The 24,082-nt window shown below is 36.4% G+C and overlaps 1 protein-coding gene and 1 long non-coding RNA gene across 5 annotated transcripts in view; one reads left to right on the top strand and one right to left on the bottom strand.

The window, feature by feature from the left end:
- LOC149480808 (uncharacterized) overlaps positions 1–24,082 on the bottom strand; it is a 369,189-nt gene that overhangs the window by 41,640 nt on the left and 303,467 nt on the right. The window lies entirely within an intron of this gene.
- Positions 1–24,082, top strand: part of Pten (phosphatase and tensin-like protein) — a 51,159-nt gene that overhangs the window by 19,172 nt on the left and 7,905 nt on the right. For all 4 annotated transcript variants that reach the window (XR_016316885.1, XM_089705494.1, XM_089705496.1 and 1 more), the window contains exons 2-8: positions 1,390–1,562; positions 18,573–18,714; positions 20,982–21,080; positions 22,299–22,477; positions 22,950–23,098; positions 23,402–23,463; positions 23,846–23,943. Coding sequence is in view for 3 of the 4 variants with exons in the window: in XM_089705494.1 (XP_089561620.1) it covers positions 1,390–1,562; positions 18,573–18,714; positions 20,982–21,080; positions 22,299–22,477; positions 22,950–23,098; positions 23,402–23,463; positions 23,846–23,943 (902 nt within the window). In the remaining variant the exon portion in view is untranslated. The remainder of the gene's footprint in view (positions 1–1,389; positions 1,563–18,572; positions 18,715–20,981; positions 21,081–22,298; positions 22,478–22,949; positions 23,099–23,401; positions 23,464–23,845; positions 23,944–24,082) is intronic.

The following is a 24,082-nucleotide window of genomic DNA, read 5'->3' as shown; positions in this document are numbered from 1 at the left end:
ATACGGGAGGCTACAACCGCTCTTCCCCCCAACCGAGCTCCAGCTGACGTTCACGAGGCTTCATAATACTATACTTTGATGCATTTTACTAATTACCGCTTGAGAGGAACTTGGTCATAAAATCTGCTGCTGGCTCCCGGACCATTATAATTCTCAATTCGAAACATTGGCTATTTCATATTTGTATGAATTAATTTTTTTTTCCATTTTAATCTATGAATCCTGAAACAAATATTAACAATTCAATTCACGTTCTGATCTATTGCACGCCTCATAAGCGAAGCGTTGAGGTGGGTACTACTGTCACTTCGCGCAAAACATCTGATTTTTCAAACTTAAAATGTCTTTATGTATCAAACATTGCACTTGTAAGATAATACATACACACACATATTAAGAAAAAACACTATTTTTAACATTCATGACATTTTTGATGTCATTATTGTTATTTAAACTAGTTAAAAAACAGTTTTAAAAAGTTCTGTCTTGGACGTCCGTGTGTCTGTATGTGCGGAGGATTTTCTTGTTAACACGATAGCGACCGAAATACTTTACTAATCGAGTCTTTTTTTTTCTCTTACGCTTGAGTATGCTCAGGAATAGAACCCTTTCATTTTTCAGGGTCTGATTCGATGTGGTTTAATTGTTATTAAATAAACAAAAATAATAATTAATAAATAATTATTAAAAAAAATTATGAGGCGTGCACTTTTGGATTTTCCAAACTATTTCTGTCTGCTTTAAAGCCATTTGGTGTTTTTAAAATTTCAAAATGCATTTCAAAAAAACTTTTGACAACCTTAATTGCACCTTTTCGACAAAGCCTCGCGTCCCAAAAGTTTATTTTTATGTATAGGACAAATGAGTTAAACATAGCTACAGTTAAAGTTTTATCAATGAAATAAATTTACTGATAAAGTTTAATTGGTAATTTTTATGTTACTTACTTATGCAATTATATAATTTGCACAACCGTCTATAAATGGTTCTTACCTCCTTATTTTAAACTGATAAAATTTATGTGTCTATCCAAGGACGAACTTTTTACACACACACACAAATAACTTGGCTTTTTATTATATTTCTTGCTAATGAATATATTACAATTAATTAATCTACAATAGGTAGATTCATAAAAATTATAAAATAAATATCTAGGTTGCATATTTTTTACTTAGCCCGTAGTTATTTTCAGCGCAGTTTCTTTTTACTTAATAATTTGAATAAGAAACTACGCTAATATGAACATTAAATTAATGGCACTGCCGCTTTACAAATTTACCTTATCGTCCATATTAAAAATTTACATTAACGTCCTGTAATTATTAACTACATTAAAACATTGTTCATACGTGTGTTCACCAATACCTCCTTAACGAGCGTACACAGATATCACGGACAGGCTAATAGCGATGGGGTTTCCCGCGGAGAAGCTGGAGGGCGTGTACAGGAACCACATAGACGAGGTGTACAGATTCCTGGAGCAGATGCACAAGGACCACTACAAGATATACAACCTGTGCTCGGAGCGGTCGTACGACGTGACCAAGTTTCATCAGAGGGTGAGTACTGTGTAATATACTTTATTTTGTCTAAATTTGTGTGAAGATCTAGCTTACCAGCTAGCAAAAAACTCGGTCTGGGAGGACATAGAAGGCTCATGACTTACAATAAAATTGATCTAATAGATGTGAAATACCTACATGAGTATTGAGTTGTGCCTAATACCCTACGAATGCTTGTCGCGTGGAAAGCTAGATTGCGAATAAGATCAAGTTTGATTCAATATAGCGGTAGATACAATTTTCACCGCTTCTATGAATATTGGTTAAGTAGAAAATTTGATTTGGTACGTGTGCGCACTCACGACAAAGAAATACCAGGATAATCAAGTATGTAATATATTATTTTATGTCAGGCACCCTATATTTGGGTATTTCTGATGTAGTACTTTCAAAAATTGTTGTCTATGCAAACAACAATATGCTCTTTTGGCATGCTGTAATTTCAAGTTTCAGTTTAATTTAGTAGACATGTTTGGACGTCACGGGTTACTACGTGCAAAAATAATCTAACGATTTCTTATCTAGTATACATTTACTATTCTCAAAGCAGGAAAAATTTTCAGACACAATTATTTTAATAGTAATTATAACTACAGCTGTCGTAATAACTTTATAATTCCTTAACGAGATTTAAATTACCCCTTTATTAGATTGGTTCAGTTTGATATTACAATTTACGACATTCTGATTCTACTATATTTGGTGATATTGCACGACAAAATTTTGTTTTGTTTCTCCTTAGATATTTCCATGAATAGGAGATAGTCATGACTGGAAAAATGTCTACTGGACACATAGTTTGATGTAATTTAATAGGTTCTATAGTTTTTGCTAAACTTCTAACTAACAAGTAAGTGTCGTGGCAAGTTTAACGGTAGAGGTTAAAAAATACTTAACGGATGCCGTGGAGTACAGTTAAATAATGCACATAAAGCTTTGACGCAATCGGGAATACGCGATACGGGATAACGTTTATGGTTACGCCTCCAATCCTGGCTTTCACGAGTAATTGAAGAGAAAAATATACTATTCTCTTTGTTTATTTTGTACGTACGTACACTTGAAGAAAATCCCCTCGTTCAGTTAATTGATTGCTTCAAAAAATAAAACACGAATTAGTCTGGCATGCAATGATATCTATTGTTGGTCAAACGGCGAATTTTACTTCCAATTAAGTGACGTCGGGTGACTTCCTATAGCGATAAAAAATGCATAAAACCAAAATGCCATTTCATCTGTTGCCATGCGGATGACGCATAGCTATCGAGTCACGATCGTTTTGTTAATAGAAATTTGAAAAATATCCTCGTTCGTGTGCCGTTTATAGGTATAATTTATCGGCAAGATGCATTGGGTAATTTATTATGTTCAGTGGGTGTTTTTCCACTAGACGTTGGTGATACGGCAGCCGCGATGGCGCGATGTTTCAGTGCTAATATGACGTATTAGAAGTGTGAGTCAAAATGCATCTTATTTCAGTGAAGACGCGTTGCATGATGCATCTTGCGCGGTTGGGGAAAATTGTAGAGATATGTTTCGAAGAGAAGATCAAGGTTGTTTTATAACGCTCCTGAACTGAAATGAACTATTGTATATAATCTCTACGTACATAAAATTATACATTTTTAAGTCAAAAGGACAGAATTGGTGAATAGAATTTTGTTGACTCACGGTGAGCCCTGAGATATATTTCAAATATTCATATTATGGTGAAAGAAGCCATTTATTAATTAAAAAAAATCCTTTCTATCCAATGTTGCGTGCGCAATATATTTTTTATCATATATTTTAAATTTTTATAATTAATGCCCATAATACAGTTATGTCGTGTCGTTGGCATCTAGTTGAAAACCGCCCAATGTCTTTCAAAGGTCCTTTACATAAGGTTGCATAATGAGGTTCGTAATAAAGTTTATTTTTTTGCCGTGCCATAACACACGTACGCATTTGACGTATTAACATATAATACAACTGTATTATGAGTCAGAAAGTCAGACTAGACCGTTCGTACGGAAAAGTGACTGTCTATAAAACAATGGGAGTAAATGTATTCTGCGTGTGTTTTGCGCGTGTATCGACTCGTATGACACGGTTGGAAGAAATTATTGTTTACTGGAATAGTGTAAAAGAAGTCTTTTCAAAGATATTTTTGTCAATCTTTGGTAGATACAAGTGGTCACTTTCGCATTTACAACATTAATGCAAACTCGTCGTCCGTGACATTGTTCCAGAGTTAATGAGTACTGTTAAAGAGTTTCTCTGTCTCTGAATTATTTCCTGTATTTCCATCTAATTCTGCTCAGATATTGTGCGGTTATACCCAAACATATTTATAAACGTTTACATCAATGAGATTTCATAGAAACGTCGAATTCCCTAAAAGTTTATCTGCCACGGAAACACCGAATAGGGAAAAAAGATTTTCCCGTACATAAAACAAACTAAATAAATTATATTACGTGTTAGTAATTTTGTGTAAATTGAGGATAACTTAAATGATATATTTGAAGTATCCGTAAATAATGCATTAGCGATTTTTCAAGATACTATGAACAAAATCCTAATTTCAAGTCTCAGATCACACTTCCCTTTATTTCCACAGTAGGTATGTTCAGTAAACTTTGTTCTGTAATCTAAAATGCGCTAGGTGACACTTGCTTCGGAAGATCCATTTGGTCATCTTATTAATTAGAGGAAAGAGGTGAATTTTGTTTGACGTGAATCCGCAAATGAAATCATTGGTTTGTATCACAGACTTAAGAACTAGGATGGTGAAGACGGGAAGGAAAATGAAGGGATCGTGGTTTCCTTAAATGGTTATGTTCCTTGCTCTTGTTTCCTTTTAGGTTTTAATATTAAAATATATTGGCTAGAATAAAATTCGATTTCTGTACCAACAATATAGAAAACATTAGTACTAGCTACTACCTTAACATAGGTATTATCTTAATTGACAGTACAGAAACAAAGAAAATTGATCCATCATCAAATATGACAATAAAATGCACAGATACAACTCAAGAAAATAAAGCCAACAGTCGTACAGTCCGTCCGTCTATTGATCGAGCTCAGAGAATTGAACAGCGTGACAACACTTATATGGCCACTTGTGTATGCAACATTGTAACATTGTCGGACATGACACGCACCGCCCGACGCCCGTACCTGGAAAATAACTAAACTATAAGTGATTTCAGTAATTGCACCTTGATTGCGTCAAGTTTAAGTTAATTATTTGTATTATATGTGTGTCCACGTGCACTGCGAAATGTATGTCCTTAGATGTGCCCTTGTGATGATAATCACAAGGTATCCGTATTTCTTATTGATCATATAAAGATCCTAAATCTTGAGCCCATTTTCTTACATTTATCGTCGAATTAGTAAGTATCGTTGCATCATCTTTAAACAAAATTTTAATAATGGTTTTAATTCTTCTCCATTGACGATTTACGTCAATAGAGAAGAATAAAACCATTATTGCTGTACTAATGGTCTTTATAAGTTCAATAGATATACGCGAATTATATAACGAATAACGATCGTCCTGACATTCTCACGATCTTTCGCACATAATAGCATTGTTAGGATTTCGAATATCTCTCGAGACTTTTCAGGAAGCAGTGCTAACACTTAACGGTAGCCAGTTTTCAGAACAATCGAAGCATATTCACGATCGAAAGATAAGCCATGCCATATGCCATAATCCAGCTATGAATGGGAACGTCAATGACCTTATTGTGGCAAATGTCATTTGAAAAAGACGATTTACTGCTATTCTTTACGCATATTAATTATTATTATTTGGCCTGGTCCTTACATCAAATTAAATGGGAACGTTAATGCTTAAATTTTGATTGGGAGTAGCAGCTATGACGTAACAATATGGTGCTAAGTGAATCCTATTGTTATTTGGATCGCATAGCTGTCGCCTAATGCGCGCTCCACATTCTCGGCAAAACTACACGAAACATAGCGAATACGAGAGTGTGGAGGACATATTCGGCAAGTCTCGCCTATGTTCGTGCAGTCTCCATCCCGTGTCGGTATTTCGTATCCGAATCAAAGGGCTCTCGTGTAGTTTCGCCGAAACAGAAAACACTCCCTCCACATTCCCACACAATATTTTCAAAAAAAAAAAAATATTGGTCTCTAATAAATCTATATCGTAGATTTTTCATGTTTAATATAAAATAATGATTTTGGACATATTGATTAACTTCAATTAAATTACAGAAGTTACCTATAAAAATATTTTGTAAACTCTTGGTAAATTACGAAGAGCGCCGATTTCGTCGATTTTATTTCTCCATGATCCTGATTGAACTAGCATGTTGTTATTGTCGTATATCATATATGTCCAATGTCCATGGTAAGTACCTGGAGGTGTATAAACTTGAGACGAGGTTTTACTTTTTCATAAGTAGTTGTGCAATAGTATACATGTCATAGTAATAAGTGTAACTTTTACTGGACACAACTTTTTCTCGAATAAGCGTATAATTTTAGTAAGCCACAGCACATAATGCTCCAGCGACAGCTGTTTCCACGTCCATCTCGTTCGAGTACCGAGCGCACAAATGCGCGAGCGAGAATGTGGAGAGCTGCTCTCGTCTCGTCAATAGTTTTGGCGAGACCCGAGACAAAACCTCTCGTGGAGAATGTGGAGCGCGCTTAACATCAACGGTTGCAGGAGAAAGCGCAGACACGACGTCGCTCCGCTTGCCCTTCCTATGTGATAAGGACGATTGCTTATCAGCGCTTAGGGCGACTGTGGTGGCGCGTTCGCTGATATGTGCAAGATATTTTGATCTTTGATAGTTGATGTGTTATGGTTATATGTAAGCGTAAATAGAGTATTGTGAAGTGTATGGAAGCTGGAATAAAATGCAATGTTCCTGTTGAAAATCTATGAATTAACCGTGTTAACGGTTCCTACTGGGATATCATCCCAGTAGGAACCGTTAACACAGTTGAACCTATTCGTTAACCGAAAAAAATATAGTTAAATTGTGCCTCCTAAACATAGGAAACACAAAGCCGTGTTCAAATTAATTTTAACCTAATATCTATTGAGTCCCCGCACTGTACGTATACTTCGCTAGTGTTGCCTCGACCAAACCGCAGCTTTTGATAAGCCAGCTGAATAACCTATGTGAAGTTGGCAACTAACTGAATAAAAATGAGTGTTTCTCAATTCTATTCGATTGTACTAGGTTTGTACCGGATTGTACCGCTATTTATTTCGTTTGTACCCCAAAGGGGTGGGGAGAAACATAGGGTCGTAGTTATATGGCAACTAACTGAATAAAAATGAGTGTTTCTCAATTCTATTCGATTGTACTAGGTTTGTACCGGATTGTACCGCTTTTTATTTCGTTTGTACCCCAAAGAGGTGGGGAGAAACATAGGGTCGTAGTTATATAGTTCGCTGCTAACTGAATAAAAATGAGTGTTTCTCAATTCTATTCGATTGTACTAGGTTTGTACCGGATTGTACCGCTATTTATTTCGTTTGTATCCCAAAGGGGTGGGGAGAAACATAGGGTCGTAGTTGAACTGAATAAAAATGAATGTTTCTCAATTCTATTCGATTGTACTAGGTTTGTACCGGATTGTACCGCTATTTATTTCGTTTGTACCCCAAAGGGGTGGGGAGAAACATAGGGTCGTAGTTATATGGCAACTAACTGAATAAAAATGAGTGTTTCTCAATTCTATTCGATTGTACTAGGTTTGTACCGGATTGTACCACTTTTTATTTCGTTTGTACCCCAAAGAGGTGGGGAGAAACATAGGGTCGCAGTTATATAGTTCGCTGCTAACTGAATAAAAATGAGTGTTTCTCAATTCTATTCGATTGTACTAGGTTTGTGTCGTAGTTGAACTGAATAAAAATGAATGTTTCTCAATTCTATTCGATTGTACTAGGTTTGTACCGGATTGTACCGCTATTTATTTCGTTTGTACCCCAAAGGGGTGGGGAGAAACATAGGGTCGTAGTTATATGGCAACTAACTGAATAAAAATGAGTGTTTCTCAATTCTATTCGATTGTACTAGGTTTGTACCGGATTGTACCACTTTTTATTTCGTTTGTACCCCAAAGAGGTGGGGAGAAACATAGGGTCGCAGTTATATAGTTCGCTGCTAACTGAATAAAAATGAGTGTTTCTCAATTCTATTCGATTGTACTAGGTTTGTACCGGATTGTACCGCTTTTTATTTCGTTTGTACCCCAAAGGGGTGGGGAGAAACATAGGGTCGTAGTTATATAGTTCGCTGCTAACTGAATAAAAATGAGTGTTTCTCAATTCTATTCGATTGTACTAGGTTTGTACCGGATTGTACCGCTTTTTATATCGTTTGTACCGCAAAGAGGTGGGGAGAAACATAGGGTCGTAGTTATATAGTTCGCTGCTAACTGAATAAAAATGAGTGTTTCTCAATTCTATTCGATTGTACTAGGTTTGTACCGGATTGTACCGCTATTTATTTCGTTTGTACCCCAAAGGGGTGGGGAGAAACATAGGGTCGTAGTTATATGGCAACTAACTGAATAAAAATGAGTGTTTCTCAATTCTATTCGATTGTACTAGGTTTGTACCGGATTGTACCGCTTTTTATTTCGTTTGTACCCCAAAGAGGTGGGGAGAAACATAGGGTCGTAGTTATATAGTTCGCTGCTAACTGAATAAAAATGAGTGTTTCTCAATTCTATTCGATTGTACTAGGTTTGTACCGGATTGTACCGCTATATATTTCGTTTGTACCCCAAAGGGGTGGGGAGAAACATAGGGTCGTAGTTAAACTGAATAAAAATAAATGTTTCTCAATTCTATTCGATTGTACTAGGTTTGTACCGGATTGTACCGCTATTTATTTCGTTTGTACCCCAAAGGGGTGGGGAGAAACATAGGGTCGTAGTTATATGGCAACTAACTGAATAAAAATGAGTGTTTCTCAATTCTATTCGATTGTACTAGGTTTGTACCGGATTGTACCACTTTTTATTTCGTTTGTACCCCAAAGAGGTGGGGAGAAACATAGGGTCGCAGTTATATAGTTCGCTGCTAACTGAATAAAAATGAGTGTTTCTCAATTCTATTCGATTGTACTAGGTTTGTACCGGATTGTACCGCTATTTATTTCGTTTGTACCCCAAAGGGGTGGGGAGAAACATAGGGTCGTAGTTAAACTGAATAAAAATAAATGTTTCTCAATTCTATTCGATTGTACCAGGTTTGTACCGGATTGTACCGCTATTTATTTCGTTTGTACCCCAAAGGGGTGGGGAGAAACATAGGGTCGTAGTTATATGGCAACTAACTGAATAAAAATGAGTGTTTCTCAATTCTATTCGATTGTACTAGGTTTGTACCGGATTGTACCGCTATTTATTTCGTTTGTACCCCAAAGGGGTGGGGACAAACATAGGGTCGTAGTTATATGGCAACTAACTGAATAAAAATGAGTGTTTCTCAATTCTATTCGATTGTACTAGGTTTGTACCGGATTGTACCGCTTTTTATATCGTTTGTACCCCAAAGAGGTGGGGAGAAACATAGGGTCGTAGTTATATAGTTCGCTGCTAACTGAATAAAAATGAGTGTTTCTCAATTCTATTCGATTGTACTAGGTTTGTACCGGATTGTACCGCTTTTTATTTCGTTTGTACCCCAAAGGGGTGGGGAGAAACATAGGGTCGTAGTTATATAGTTCGCTGCTAACTGAATAAAAATGAGTGTTTCTCAATTCTATTCGATTGTACTAGGTTTGTACCAGAACGTTCCGCTTTTTATTTCGTTTGTACCCCAAAGAGGTGGGAAGAAACATAGGGTCGTAGTTAAACTGAATAAAAATGAATGTTTCTCAATTCTCTTCGATTGTACTAGGTTTGTACCGGAATGTACCGCTTTTTATTTCGTTTGTACCCCAAAGAGGTGGGGGGAAACATAGGGTCGTAGTTATATAGTTCGCTGCTAACTAAGTAAGTTTAACTAAGTAATGCATTCGCATTGGGATGTACAATCTGATTAGAAAATAATGAGGACAACATATACAGGGTGTCCCACTGTTGGTATACTAAGCTCAAAGGAGGTTATAGTTTTGCATACGCTGAGTACGTAAAAAATACTTATAAAATTCCAGACGCATTTTTTTTTCAAATAGATGAATTCTTAAAACTCTATGTGTACACCCCTAACAAGCAACCCGCCTAACTTTGCCACCAGCAAGTGAGCTATCGTTTAAGATTATGTTTTCATAGATGAAATGTTCACATTAGAGAAGCGGTATATGCCGGCTGCGCGAAGCTAGAGAAGAAAACATGGATTTTCAGGAAAAATTTAGCAAAAAATTTTTGACGTAATTTTTTTTTTTAAGTATTTTTTACGTGATCAGTGTATGCAAAACTACAAGTCCCTTCGCGCTTAGTATACCAATAGTGGGACACCCTGTATATAGCTTTGATTTTAATTCAACAGATACAATTAATACAATCTTTCTGAAATATTGTTTCCTTCTGGGATTTCAATGTAGATTAATCCGTAAACGGAACAGTTTGTGCGCGCCATAATAGAATATGTAAGTACCTATCTATACTATCTATAATAATATTATAAAGAGGAAAAGTTTGTAATTATGTAAGTATGTATGTATGTATGGTTTTCACGCATAAACTACTGGACCGATTTCAAAAATTCTTTCATCATTAGAAAGCTGCATCTTCATCAGTGAAGAAGGTACGTTCTGGTACAAACCTAGTACAATCGAATAGAATTGAGAAACACTCATTTTTATTCAGTTAGCAGCGAACTATATAACTACGACCCTATGTTTCTCCCCACCTCTTTGGGGTACAAACGAAATAAAAAGCGGTACAATCTGGTACAAACCTAGTACAATCGAATAGAATTGAGAAACACTCATTTTTATTCAGTTAGCAGCGAACTGTATAACTACGACCCTATGTTTCTCCCCACCTCTTTGGGGTACAAACGAAATAAAAAGCGGTACGTTCTGGTACAAACCTAGTACAATCGAATAGAATTGAGAAACACTCATTTTTATTCAGTTAGCAGCGAACTATATAACTACGACCCTATGTTTCTCCCCACCTCTTTGGGGTACAAACGAAATAAAAAGCGGTACAATCCGGTACAAACCTAGTACAATCGAATAGAATTGAGAAACACTCATTTTTATTCAGTTAGTTGCCATATAACTACGACCCTATGTTTCTCCCCACCCCTTTGGGGTACAAACGAAATAAGTAGCGGTACAATCCGGTACAAACCTAGTACAATCGAATAGAATTGAGAAACATTCATTTTTATTCAGTTCAACTACGACCCTATGTTTCTCCCCACCCCTTTGGGGTACAAACGAAATAAATAGCGGTACAATCCGGTACAAACCTAGTACAATCGAATAGAATTGAGAAACACTCATTTTTATTCAGTTAGCAGCGAACTATATAACTACGACCCTATGTTTCTCCCCACCTCTTTGGGGTACAAACGAAATAAAAAGCGGTACAATCCGGTACAAACCTAGTACAATCGAATAGAATTGAGAAACACTCATTTTTATTCAGTTAGTTGCCATATAACTACGACCCTATGTTTCTCCCCACCCTTTTGGGGTACAAACGAAATAAATAGCGGTACAATCCGGTACAAACCTAGTACAATCGAATAGAATTGAGAAACACTCATTTTTATTCAGTTAGTTGCCAACTTCACATAGGTAGCTGAATAACCGTCCTTAGTTTCCGCGAAATACGACCTCCTTACGCGGAATTATGATATTGGCGTTATGTCTGTTTAAACATATATTAATATTTGTTTACAAATATCGCCCGTATCGCAGTGTATCTTAGATACTGACGTTACTGCAGTGTGACTATAAATTATTATCGTATTAAGTAACCCCTCGAGCAAGGATACTACTGTATTTAAGTCTTTGTGTAGTTATCTAATCTGTGCTGATATATTTGTGTTTCGAGATGAAATAAGCCGTTTAGAACACGAGACATTGATATTGCAAACTAATATATTATTGGCTATATTGACCATAGTTTGAATACTTGGTAGATCTTAGTAACTATTAGGTAATGGTTATACAATAATTGCTTTAATTGTGAATGTACGACAATATGTAGATGTGAAGTGAGATCGAACCAATATGCAAAATACGCACAATTAATTCTGTACCTTTATGCCTAAACATCTAATGGTAGTGCAAAAGATTTACACTACTTCATAAAGTGGGTTGCTATCTTTCAAACTTTGACCTATAAAGAAGATATTCTCAAAGCAAAAAACTAGGACACGGCAAATCCTCTGCGTCGATGGTGATACATATTTCGTAAAATGGAGCATCAATCAAGCGTCGATCCTGCGCTGCGTCACGGTCTTGTGTCGCGAAATTTCACCGATAAGCCCACGATACATTATCGTACACTTTGGTGATAGTGCATCGTGCCATATTGTCATATCACGGGTCCAATGCAGCGACCGTTCGAGAGACAATCGAGGAATTGTGATTATCGGCGATAAAGGCACTTGCGACTATCTATTCGAGTTAGCTCCTTGTAAAATGGCTTTTACATTTCGCTCCACGTTTTGTCTTTTTTGCTCTTGGCTTCTGTAGTGAACTTTTTCCCCGGTCAACTGCATAAGGACACGACCGTCGAAGTATTTGCATTTACTATTTTTAGCCAAGCAATTATTTGGCGATATGTTCGTCAAGTTATGAAATGGATAAATAATTACGTATGTTTGACAATATCTGAAATAATCCGTGTAACAAATATTATTTAATGACCGTTTTGTGACTGCGAGGAAGATAGTTTAATCATAGTTATCTAAGTTGTTTCTGGAAAGCAAGGTTCTCAGAAATATTAGTCACACCGCTACACGAGTTCTTGCCGGGCTTTCTCGGTAGAGGCAATCTTTCCAACCGGTGATAGATTGTTAAATAGTTCGAATGCGCTTATAAAATTGTTCTCAGTTTAACGATTATACTCCGTGTAAGTTGCAATATCTATCCCTCCCGAGTCCCGACGTAAGTGTTCGGTCAATAAATTTTGCGGTCTATGCTAAATGTCCATTTTAAAATAAACCGCACGGAGAACGGACGGATGAATAATTATTACCGTTCGCGCTTAATCAAGCGTTATCAATAATCGATAATTTAATTGCTTATGTCTAGTTTCAAAGTCCGATAGTATTATCACCGCGCCGCTATATCCCGTTTGCGTAGACGAGTTAACCTTTAGGATCAAAGTTGGATTCAGGAGTTTATAGCGCTGAAATTCCTGCGATTCAGGTAGCTCCGAGAGCTTTTGTGCTAAACAAAATTGTAGGAATAAAGACTTCAATTTCGATTTTATTAGAAACTAGCGGTCCGCCCCGGCTTCGCCCGTGGTACATATTTACGTTTTCTCTACATAAAAACCATCCTCGTACTTCAAGGAATATAATAAAAAAAGAATTATCGAAATCGGTTCAGCCGTTCTCGAGTTATGCGCTTACCAACACATTTTGCGATTCATTTTTATATATAAAGAAGATTATTTTCTTTTGTAGTGTAATTGTTGATGACGTAATGTAAAATCTAGAATGGTTAGTACAAAGGTTAGAGTAATTAATTTTCCTTAAATGAAGAAAACGTAATTTGAGTCTGTTAAATTATTTTCATTATAATTTCTAAGGACACAGTAATTATGCAATAGTAGTGATGGTACTGTGAGATAACATAAAAATGTTATTATTGCTGTTTAAACGTGGATTGATCCCCTCCAACAGGAGAATTACAAGAGTAATCCCTTTTAATGTTAATGCAGGATATTTGTTTGTAAAATGAGTAGAAATAAATAAATTTACTCTTATAAGAGTATGATTATCACGTCGACTTTTGTTGTTAACATTTTTTAAATTTAAACAAATTTTAGATATTTAATAATAAATCCATAGAAGTTATTGTGCTTATATAAGGCTATTTTTTGATACAATTTGTGTAGGAAAGGTAATTTCTTGAACCATTTTGCTTTTGTTTGCAAGCCTTAATATGATATAGTTTGCTATTTGGTCTTGAACAGTACAAACAGACTTTCTTTTGCCATTCGTAGAAAAATCACGCTATCCACGCTCACGATGTACAGTTGATCAGCCAGTCCATCTATCTATCTATAAAACATAAGTACATTAGAATATCACGCTCTTCAGGTCATTAACAACCGAAAACCTTTTAACCTTAGCGCGACGCTCCTAATGAAGTAATAATTGAATGGACGGAATCTTACCGAGTAATTACGGCACTATAGTACAGTATAGTTGTAGATAAAGCCTCTGCGAATCAATCTCGGAAGCCCCGCGAAGGCGACAACGCTAAATGAAATTAGATTTGAAACGTATGGTAATGTTTTATTTTTATGTGTCGCGGGTTGCCATGGTGTGAATTATGTAACTTATGTGGTTCTATGTATGCTTGTATAAGGTGATCCTATTGAGATAGTTTTTCTAATAAATATGATTTTTTATGTTGACGGTTTGATCGCTTTCTTTATATAGCAGTTGAGCGTTTCAGAGTATGTACTGGTAAAAGGTGTTATATCTGAGGTAGAATTAAGTAGAAATAAGGTTGTAAGGGTTGTCAGTAATTTAACTGAAAGAAAATTCTAAACTTTAAAGTATTGAAATAGTTGGGAAATTTTTATCGATAAATGTCATGAGGTTTTCCATAAATGCGGGTAGCATCAACTTTAAAATATGGTTGAATCAACTTAATTAAAATATGATTTTACTTTAAGTACAGTTATTAAAGAGAAATATTTAAAGTGCCTTTTTGAATATCTTTATAGAGGTACTTTTATCAAGACGGATTTATCCGGGCCATTCGACCGATAGGCGGTTCCGTTTTCTCAGATAAAAGCTATCTTTAGCCATCTTAATCGCACTGAAATCTTAAATATTATCCTAATGTACCTCAAATAATTGTCTAGTATAAGATTTATTCGAAGAAAATGTAAATTACAATCAAACAAATTAAATGGCTGTTAGACAATTGGGTAGATTCAAAGGTTTATACAGCACAAAGGGAAATATGAATAAGCTCTTTGTATCTTTTTAGCTAGCGCAGCGCTCTAAACTATGTTTATTGTTGTTATACGTAACGAAAAATCATAGGTAATGGTTTTTCTTTAAGATTTTTCTTTATAATCGAAACCAATAGCTTTATGTTATCCTTTTCACCTCAGATTCAAAATTAATAACAATTCTTTATCTCGAAATCTTTCCTTAATGAAATACTCAAAGAGATAGAAGCTAGCTTTGAAGTTAACATCGAACTCAACAAATGAGACTTAACTACATAACCCTCCTTTTCGCGCAGTCGGGGTAAAAACTCAATATCTTCTCTGCATTTTCTCACAATTGCATTTCCCTCATCTCAAACAGCTGCAAGTCAACAATGTCATAATGTAGACCTTGAAATGTCTAAGCGTTTTAACGCAAAGGGCTGGAGGGGGCTTGTTAGGTTATCCACCTGTGAAGGGCCATCGCTGTCTGAGGGCGCAATATTATACTTGCATAATGTTTTAGTCCCCTTGCGGTAGTAGTTTACAATGCTTCGAAGTGGTGTGCATTGGTTTTTGAATACCACAAGTGTAATGGGTGTAATCTATGTAATCTCCTATAGATGTGTAATGTGAAAGACTTGTTAGGTCATGCTAAATGTGCATAAAAATCTTGATTTCTTGAATGAGAAGTTATGGTTGGAGTGGGAGAAACGGAACCTTTGTTTGCAGCATAGAGATAGGTTTGCAGTTATTTTAGCTTTGAGGAGGGTAGAATAGAAGTACTTTTGCGGTTTTGATAGTTTTGAGTAGTACATCATACAAGGGTAATGGAGTTATATGAAACAATATAACAACTTCATGGTAAACATTCATCCATTCGAAAAAGCTTTCTCGTTTATAGAAGTGTTGAATAGGAAAATTCAAAATATACGATGTTATGAACATACACCATTTTTACTGTACAGAGATAAATGAAATATCAAAATATAAAAACCAGCAATGTCGCTTTTATAATATGCACAATGCTCATACGTAACCAATTGTAGCAAATGCATGAGAACGTTGATTATCCTCTCATAAAATGAACGCTAAATGATAAAACAGGTCCAGTCCTGGTGCTTTCGTAAGAGAGATTGTAGAAAAAAATATCTTCCGGTTTTTTGTCGCAGCGATTTGGGATGGCTCAGGTAAAAACGGGTACCTTTCCTTTTTATCTTTTATGTTTTTTGGTCCTGTAGTTTGGGCACGACGATCATTGGACGCTGGATGTTTTTGTTAAATGTATCGGTCGGACCTCGGAGAATTTGTTATTGTGTAGAGATTGTACTAAATTTCGCACTCCCTTGCCCTTTTAAATGGTTCGCTTAAAATTTATCCTACTCGGAGGTCTCAATACTGAAATACGAGGTATGGTACACAGTACATACTTTGGTTTGGTAGAACATGAATTATTAATGTACGTAGTTGTGTTTATTCTTCTCTGCAATAGTGATAATTAATAAGCATGAATCAGTTGGAGAAAACGCAACATCTGGGCATATCAAGGCTGATATATTGTAAATACACGTCCGTTTAAGTCACATGAAATAAAACTAGCTTTTTTTTGGTCGTGGTTTGTTCCGCCGTCTCACTGCCATTGCCCAACCGTTACAGCTTTTGTTCTCAATGATTTTCTTTTTGCTCGACCCCCTAGGGTCAATAGCGTGATGGTATTTATCCTATACTTTATTTATCATACAATCTTGGATAATAAAATAGAAAAGTATTTTTCTGAATACGATTGGAATTTAGTATTTACGAGCTAGCGCGATATAACAATATAAAACAATAAGCTTTGTTATGAGACATTATTTTAGTATGATTTGAGCTATGTTATGTATAAAGAATTTTCGATCAAATCGAATATTCGACCCGACTAGGTAGTAGGTAGTTGTAGAGATGCCAAACCGTTGAAGCGAAGGAATTCTCCAGCTTCGTGCATGACGAGATTGAATGCAATTAGTAAAGCACTGCATCCGTGGACGACGTCGTCGCCGGTGCGTCCACGGTGACGTCACACGACCCGACCGTGACCGCGAACGCCGTTTGTGGAGATTTTATGAAATCACGCCCACGGGACTCGGACAGGGGCCATGGGTTTACATAAGTACTATACACTGTTTGACTTGCCTGATGGGATACTTAAAAGAATCTTGAAAGCTTGGAAGTTTTGTAATTTTTGAAGTGAAACTTCTTTATCGGGGTTGGACAAAAACTTAGTGTAACGTTTTTTTTCCCATGATAAAATGGCCACGTAATATGTATTTTTGTCACAGGAAAACATGTGAAATGCATACCCCGTGTCCCACATTACGTTATAAGTCTTCACTCTATGATTCACAATTAAATATACTTACCTTGTGACCTTTAAGCTATTAGTACGGTAAATGAATATCCACATAATTATACCATAGTCTTGTGGAGAAATTTAGATTAACTATTCAGTAACAATGTTCCTTTCTTTTTTTCTTTGTAGTCCATTGAATGAGTCCCTCCAAGGGGGGTCTAGAGTGCGTGAGTTAGTAACGTAAGATGTTTCTTCGGAAACATGTCAAGAGTCCCTAGGTAATAAACATACTAAAACCCCGGGCCACTAGGAGGAGCCCCGGAGTGGGGGGAGGGGGGAAATGGGTCCATTTTTTCATTTTTCGCTTAAATCTCAAAAACGGTACATGTTAGAGAAAAACTTTCAAGGAAAAATTGAAAGGCCATAAAATTGTCTACAAGTTGTACCTGAATCATTTTTTCCTATATCCTACCGTTTCTGAGTTATACGCAGTAAAACATGATTTTGGCTCAAACAATTTCAACATCAATCGATCAAAAAATATTTCTTTCTTCCAAAAAACTCAAATGTGCAACTTGTGACCAGTACTGATAGATTGCTCTTAATTAGTTCTATAATTGGTAAAATAAACACATTCCTCCATGGAAGCCTTTAGGAGGAATCGATTGTCAAAATATTATATTAGGGCAGTTTGAGTTACTGAACTTGAAACCATAAAAATAATTATATTTGAGTTGCATTATTTCAATAATCGGCTGAGTAAACACAGAGGTAACAAAACTATGTGCACACGTGCATGTAGTTTCATATAGACTTTCCTCTTCACTTGGACGTAATTAGTATTCCCCTACTTAGCGCAATTTTCGTGTGAACACACCGATGACATAAACTGCCAGACGCCTTGATGACGTCCAAAGTACGCGCTCGCGTAACTTTGTACGAGCTTATATCCTTAACAAATAAAGGTGACTTATAGCGGATGTTCGCTCTCCCTTGACACCCATATGACCATATTACACAATGTAACAGACCGCAGACTTCCACGCAGGATTCAAAAGGCAATTTCTGCGAACGGGCGCGTTAGCGGTAACCGCATTCGCACGTCCGACGGTCTGGCGGTTTGGGTTGCACGATAGCTTATTGGCGGGTATCGATGATTTGTGGTTATGTATGGTCTGGAGGTGCTAATTTTCTAGACAGATCTTACGTTATTATCACCGTATAGATCGATGACAGTTTAACTACGCGTACGATTTACTGACGACTGAGGAACTATATTAGCATCGTAATTTTGTGCGCAGACTAGGAAGTAGTATTCTTATGCAGGTGCGAAATGCGTGTTATCAGATGCTGGTATGATGATGTTTAGTTTGTACTAACACTTTAAGTTACAAATATCTAAACCTAGCACTAATTTAAGTTATATATTCTTTGTATTGTTACTTAATGGTGGAACTGCATTTAAGAATATTGGATTACAAACTAGTGAAGCGAATGTAGTTTCCTTTAATGATCGTTTCTACATTTTATTTTAATTTTATCCAATTTGCAGTGTTCCATCAAATTATAGCTAATAACGAACCGCTCCAAATTTCCAGGTGGTGCGATACGCGTTCGAAGATCACACGCCGCCGAACATCGAGCTGATCCAGCCGTTCTGTGAAGACGTGCACTCGTGGCTCAACGCCGACTCGCGGAACGTGGCCGCCGTGCACTGCAAGGCGGGCAAGGGCAGGACAGGTAGGGATAACTGCGTGGAATTGGTGTAGCTAGATAGAATATTCCTATATCCTCCTGGATAGAGCAAAGGAAGACGTTTGTTGAATTGTGTAGTTAATGTTGTAATTATTTTTAGAAAAGAGGATTTGTTTGTACTCTGAACATGTCATCCCCATAGGACTTAAAATTAACACTAGTTTGAAATGCAGAACATGGTCTTTGCAGCATGAATAGATTTAAAAGAGACACCAGGCATGAGGCAATAGTAACGTAGAGACAAAAAAATATATGCTATTTAAGGTTCCTTTTAATAGCAATACATAAAATGTATCCTTTAAAGCCTATTCATCGAAATAGAGATTGGCTATAGCAATCTGCACTAAAGCCAACAAGATGAATCCCTCTTACAAAGCATTGCAACGTGAAATATAAATTTTTCGCGAGCCACTCCCGTGCAGGTGTATACAATCAACGTCTGAATAGATAAGAGCGAATTTTCAATTTCACCTTTGTTGTTCGCATGCGGGCGCGAAATTAACTATTTCATTCATTTCCTGGGAGTTTATTCTGCTCGAGTATTACAAATTATTATGTAGATTGTGGATGGTTTAATTCTGTTGCTCTTTTGTATAGTTTGGACGAATGCGTTAGTTTATGTGAAGTATTGGACGTTGTTGACTTTTGTTTGCTAATGGGAGTTGAGCTTGTTTTGGTCAAATTAGGCCAAGCTTTGTCCTATCTTTTAAACTTCTTGTTTAAAGGTTAATTATAACGATGCGGTGTTATAAAAAGACACGTAAATAAAGCAGAAACATGCGAAATTTTCACCTGATATTCAACCCGGTAAACGATCAATCTTTTCAAAAGATCACAGAATACCCATTGTATCGCTAAAGTCATTGTAGCTCATATTAAAACAACTCTGCATTTACCGTCTTTGTTAGCAGCAAAGTATAAGCATATCTGTTCATAGCTGACAAGATGCTAGACACCGATATTTAACACGTGTAGACTTTAGCACAAGCCAGTCTCATAAATATTAAACCATATTCGAGCCAGATAATACTTTGGGGTCTCATTCCCGATATTTATCGGAGATTGCGTACCGGGCATAATAGTTCGCGCGGCGTTTGGCAACAAAGGTTAAGGCTAAATTATACGTGAACGTATTGCGTCTCCTTTGAACCGAGAGCTATTGTGGTGCAGACAAAAAGGACCCCAAATTCGGGGGGCGTAATTGCGAAATTTCTTTACGACGCATAATTGGCCGAATAACCGCCGCGGTGGCGACTTTTGCGGTCGTAAATTTTGAAAAAAAGGGACTCATTGTGCTCGCAGTTTTTGCCCTCAGGGGATAAAGGAGCGTGTAGCTATTCGGGATGAAAGGCGCAGAAAGGGTGAACGTTTACGGGATATTTTTCGGGGTTTTTTTAGGGGCGTTAATGTACAGCAGTTTGGGTTTAGCGAGTGTTTTTATTAATGGTCTTTGTGTGGAAAATTTAAAGAAAATTATATTTTTGAATGACCGTTTACAGTACTTTTGCACAGGACCGGTAATTTTAAGTACAATAACCACGCAACAGAATTTTATTGTTGGTAAATTTTCTCTGAATTTAAAGAATAATGAGAAGAGTAAATAAATTATACTACGTTGAATACTACATCCATAATATTACTGTAACAATTTGATAATGGATAGAAGTACATACTATTCGCAAGAAATAAAAGAAAAATAGTTTTTGATACAATTATTAAAATATACAATGAAATAATTATTTCATACACTACCTAAATAACTTTAATTAGGTCAGTTAAAATTAATTTATTCAGTTGATACTATCTAACATAATTATTACACTTGTATCAACAAAAAAATCTTAATGAACTTCAGTCTACAATAAATCATTGAATTAATCGAAACCGGAGTGTCTGTATGCAAACTGTTGCAGTTATAAATTATTTATGCTTCAACAATTAACATTAAGATTACGGCTTTTTATATCCGCTGTTAATTATTCCCTTTTTTATTAGTCGAAAATAGTTATTTTTATTACGTGGTTTTAAATATGTGTGTTATTGTATGATTAATGATTGTATTGTTGTTTTAATTTCAATATGAAATAGTGAAGAAATACAAGTACACATAAGATGTCTATTTCATATTCATAAAATAATAACATTTTAATAAATATATTCCTAAATAGAGTAGAGATAAATAATGAATAAGCTTATAATATTAGATCATTTAAATAAGTGAAAAATATTAATATAAAATAAATAATTTCCAGGCACAATGGTATGCTGTTACTTATTGTACAGCGGGCAGAAGGCGACGGCCGACGAGGCGCTCAAATTCTACGGCACTAAGCGGACACACGACGAGAAAGGTGCGTTTTTTATGTATATTTACAAAACTAGCGACCCGCCCCGGCTTCGCACGGGTGCAATGCTGATACTAAATACACTACAGAAAAACTGTGAACGTTGTATATATAAAAACATAGCGGCCCGCTTCGGCTTCGCATGGGTATAAAATAGATATAGCCGGGTGGCCGGCCGGTACCGCCGCAAACGCTACGTCCCGCAATTTTTAAATCTGTAATATCTTCGAAAATATTCACTTCAATCATACGGTGTAAAGGGCCATATAGATCTATATTAAATGAACAATGTGTTCAAGGTATTTAATTGGTTAAGGATTAATGCTGTATTGGTTAAAATCGCATCGAAAATTAGCCATTATTTGTCGTAAAAAGTAAATGGCAAAAAAAAGTTATTGTGGGTTATCCATAAGAGATAGACATATACCATCGCGGACTTTTCTGTAGACCTTTTCAATGTGTATAATACTTAGTACATTATTTTGATAAAACTCGTAGGGTTCAGCCTGCGTTTTCAAAAAAATGTAATTTTTTACGACATCACATTAGAAACCTCAAAAATAACAGTACTTCTCCACTATTTAATGGATGTTATTATACATATAAACCTTCCTCTTGAATCACTCTATCTATTAAAAAAAACCGCATCAAAATCCGTTGCGTAGTTTCAAAGATTTAAGCGTACAAAGGGACATAGGGACATAGGGACAGGGAAAGCGACTTTGTTTTATACTATGTAGTGATATGTATGAGGTATATAGACTATGGTTTTAATATAGAGATTATATCATACTACCGAATGCGAATGTCTTTTTCTTTATTAGTTTTCATGCTTTCATACCTAATCCACACTCATTCTACAGTACTTATTTGGATAAAATTGTGAATGAAAATAGGTCATACAAAAAAAAAATGTATAGTCACTTGAGCTCAGTTTGTGCTGGAGCGTGTTCGACTTCTACACTAAATCAGTCGTTTTAATTAGGCGTTAGCACTCCCTTCCCACTTATGGGTAAAAACCCCCTGAAATGTTTTAAATAGAGTATTCAATTTCCTATCCTAGATTTCCTAGATTTAACAGCTGGTAATCAATTATTATTATGTATTTACATATTATAATATGTACTATGTTCTTTTCATAGGTATATCAAGACACTTTTGGCTACTTTTCCCCTCTAAAGGGGGATTATTGTATTATATTGTAAAAATAAATGATGTCCGCAGGCGTAACGATCCCATCGCAGCGGCGCTACGTGGAGTACTTCGCGGCGCTCGTGCGGTCCGGGCTGCGGTACAGCGCGAGCAAGGTGCACATCCGCGAGGTGCTCATGTCGCCGCCGCCCGCGCTCACCGCGCACTGCACGCTCGAGATCACCGTCGCGCAGGCCGAGCCGAGCTTCAAGGTGACATACATACACACATACATACATACATACATACATATAGGTGGTCGTTGGTGGTCACGTTTATATGGCACAGCTACATTATGAACAGACTGTATTTAACATACATACATGTATGTATGTTAAATACAGTCCGTTCCAAATGGTCGTTGGTTAACACGTTTGTGTGTGGTTCATTATGAATGGACTGTATGCAATTTCTGTAAGAGCGAATATACTTAGCCATATGCGCACTGATCAGATGACGCATTAATTATAAATGGCCGGCTTTATAAATTACTGTCTTTCTGGCCGCGGCTGCGCCCGCTTCGTCTCAACCAAATAAATGATATACTAAAATCTTCCTATAGAATCACTCTGTCAAGCGTGAGTCTGTCAAGTGAAAAATATGTAATGACGAATCGAAAGTGCTTCTAAAAGTGTAATTGAATAAATAACTGTATACATTTAAATGTATGTGTATGTGTCGCAGACGATGCTGGGCGCGCACGAGGCGCGGCGCGGCGGGCGCGCGGTGCGCGTGTCGCCGCAGTCGTGCACGCCGCTGTGCGGGGACGTGCGGCTCGACGTGTACGCCAAGCAGAAGATGATGATGCGCAAGGAGCGCCTGTTCCACCTGTGGTATGTGACACACACACACACACACAGCTATATATATGTGGGTGGGGTATACGTACACGCAAAGATACATGCGTACATACAATCACACGCAAATAGATACACGTGCACGTGAGCGGATAAGTACGCACGCGTGTGTCCATATGCGTACTCGCGCACAAATAAAATGATCGCATAACTAATTGAACTACTAAAGATCTTAACGATGTCTGGATAAATTTTATTATTCTACTTCAAATTAAATTATATGTAACTAACTAATTTCTTTAATTATTTTCATTCAAGGACACAAATGATAAATTTCAGGTTTAACACATTCTTCGTCACTGCCTGTGTGGGGTCGCAGCCAGTGCCGTCACCGCACGACAGTAAGTTTAAATATATTTATTTTAGTTAACTAGCGGTCCGCCCCGGCTTCGCCCGTGGTAAATGTTTACGTTTTCTCTTCGTAAGATGGTCTTCTGGATCTTCTTTGAAATACGAGGATGGTCCTCGTATTTCAAAGAAGATTATAAAAAAAGAATTATCGAAATCGCTCCACCTGTTCACGCGTGATGCTATGAGCAAGGGAAATAGGATTTCATTTTTATATATAGAGATAACAACGTATATTTATAAAAAATATGAATAAAATCTTGTCTGTCTTTTCTATAAATTAACACAGTTAACCTTATCAATATTAATTAATTTAAATATAACTTAATCTGTCTGAATGTATGGTTGACTAAAGATTGTATTTTAAACTTGCAGGTCCAAATCTAGAAACGTTTAAGTTGACGTTAAACAAATGGGAGCTGGATGACGCGCACAAGGATAAGCAGCATAAATTGTACAGTGCAGATTTTAAGGTATTATTAATGGTATTTTTATGAAAAATAATGATAATTACAAAGTTTTAAACTACAAATAATATTTCATAGGCTTGAAGAGCTTTCTTTGTGGTTTAATTTCAGCATGTTTATAGCTTATCGACTATTTATTGAGTGT

The sequence above is a fragment of the Colias philodice genome, chromosome 17 (genome assembly GCF_061535455.1).
Source record: "Colias philodice isolate Cphi_HAF_F1 chromosome 17, ilColPhil1 Martin Lab GWU primary, whole genome shotgun sequence".
NCBI lineage: Eukaryota > Metazoa > Arthropoda > Insecta > Lepidoptera > Pieridae > Colias > Colias philodice.
This window is presented reverse-complemented; position numbering and strand designations above follow the sequence as displayed.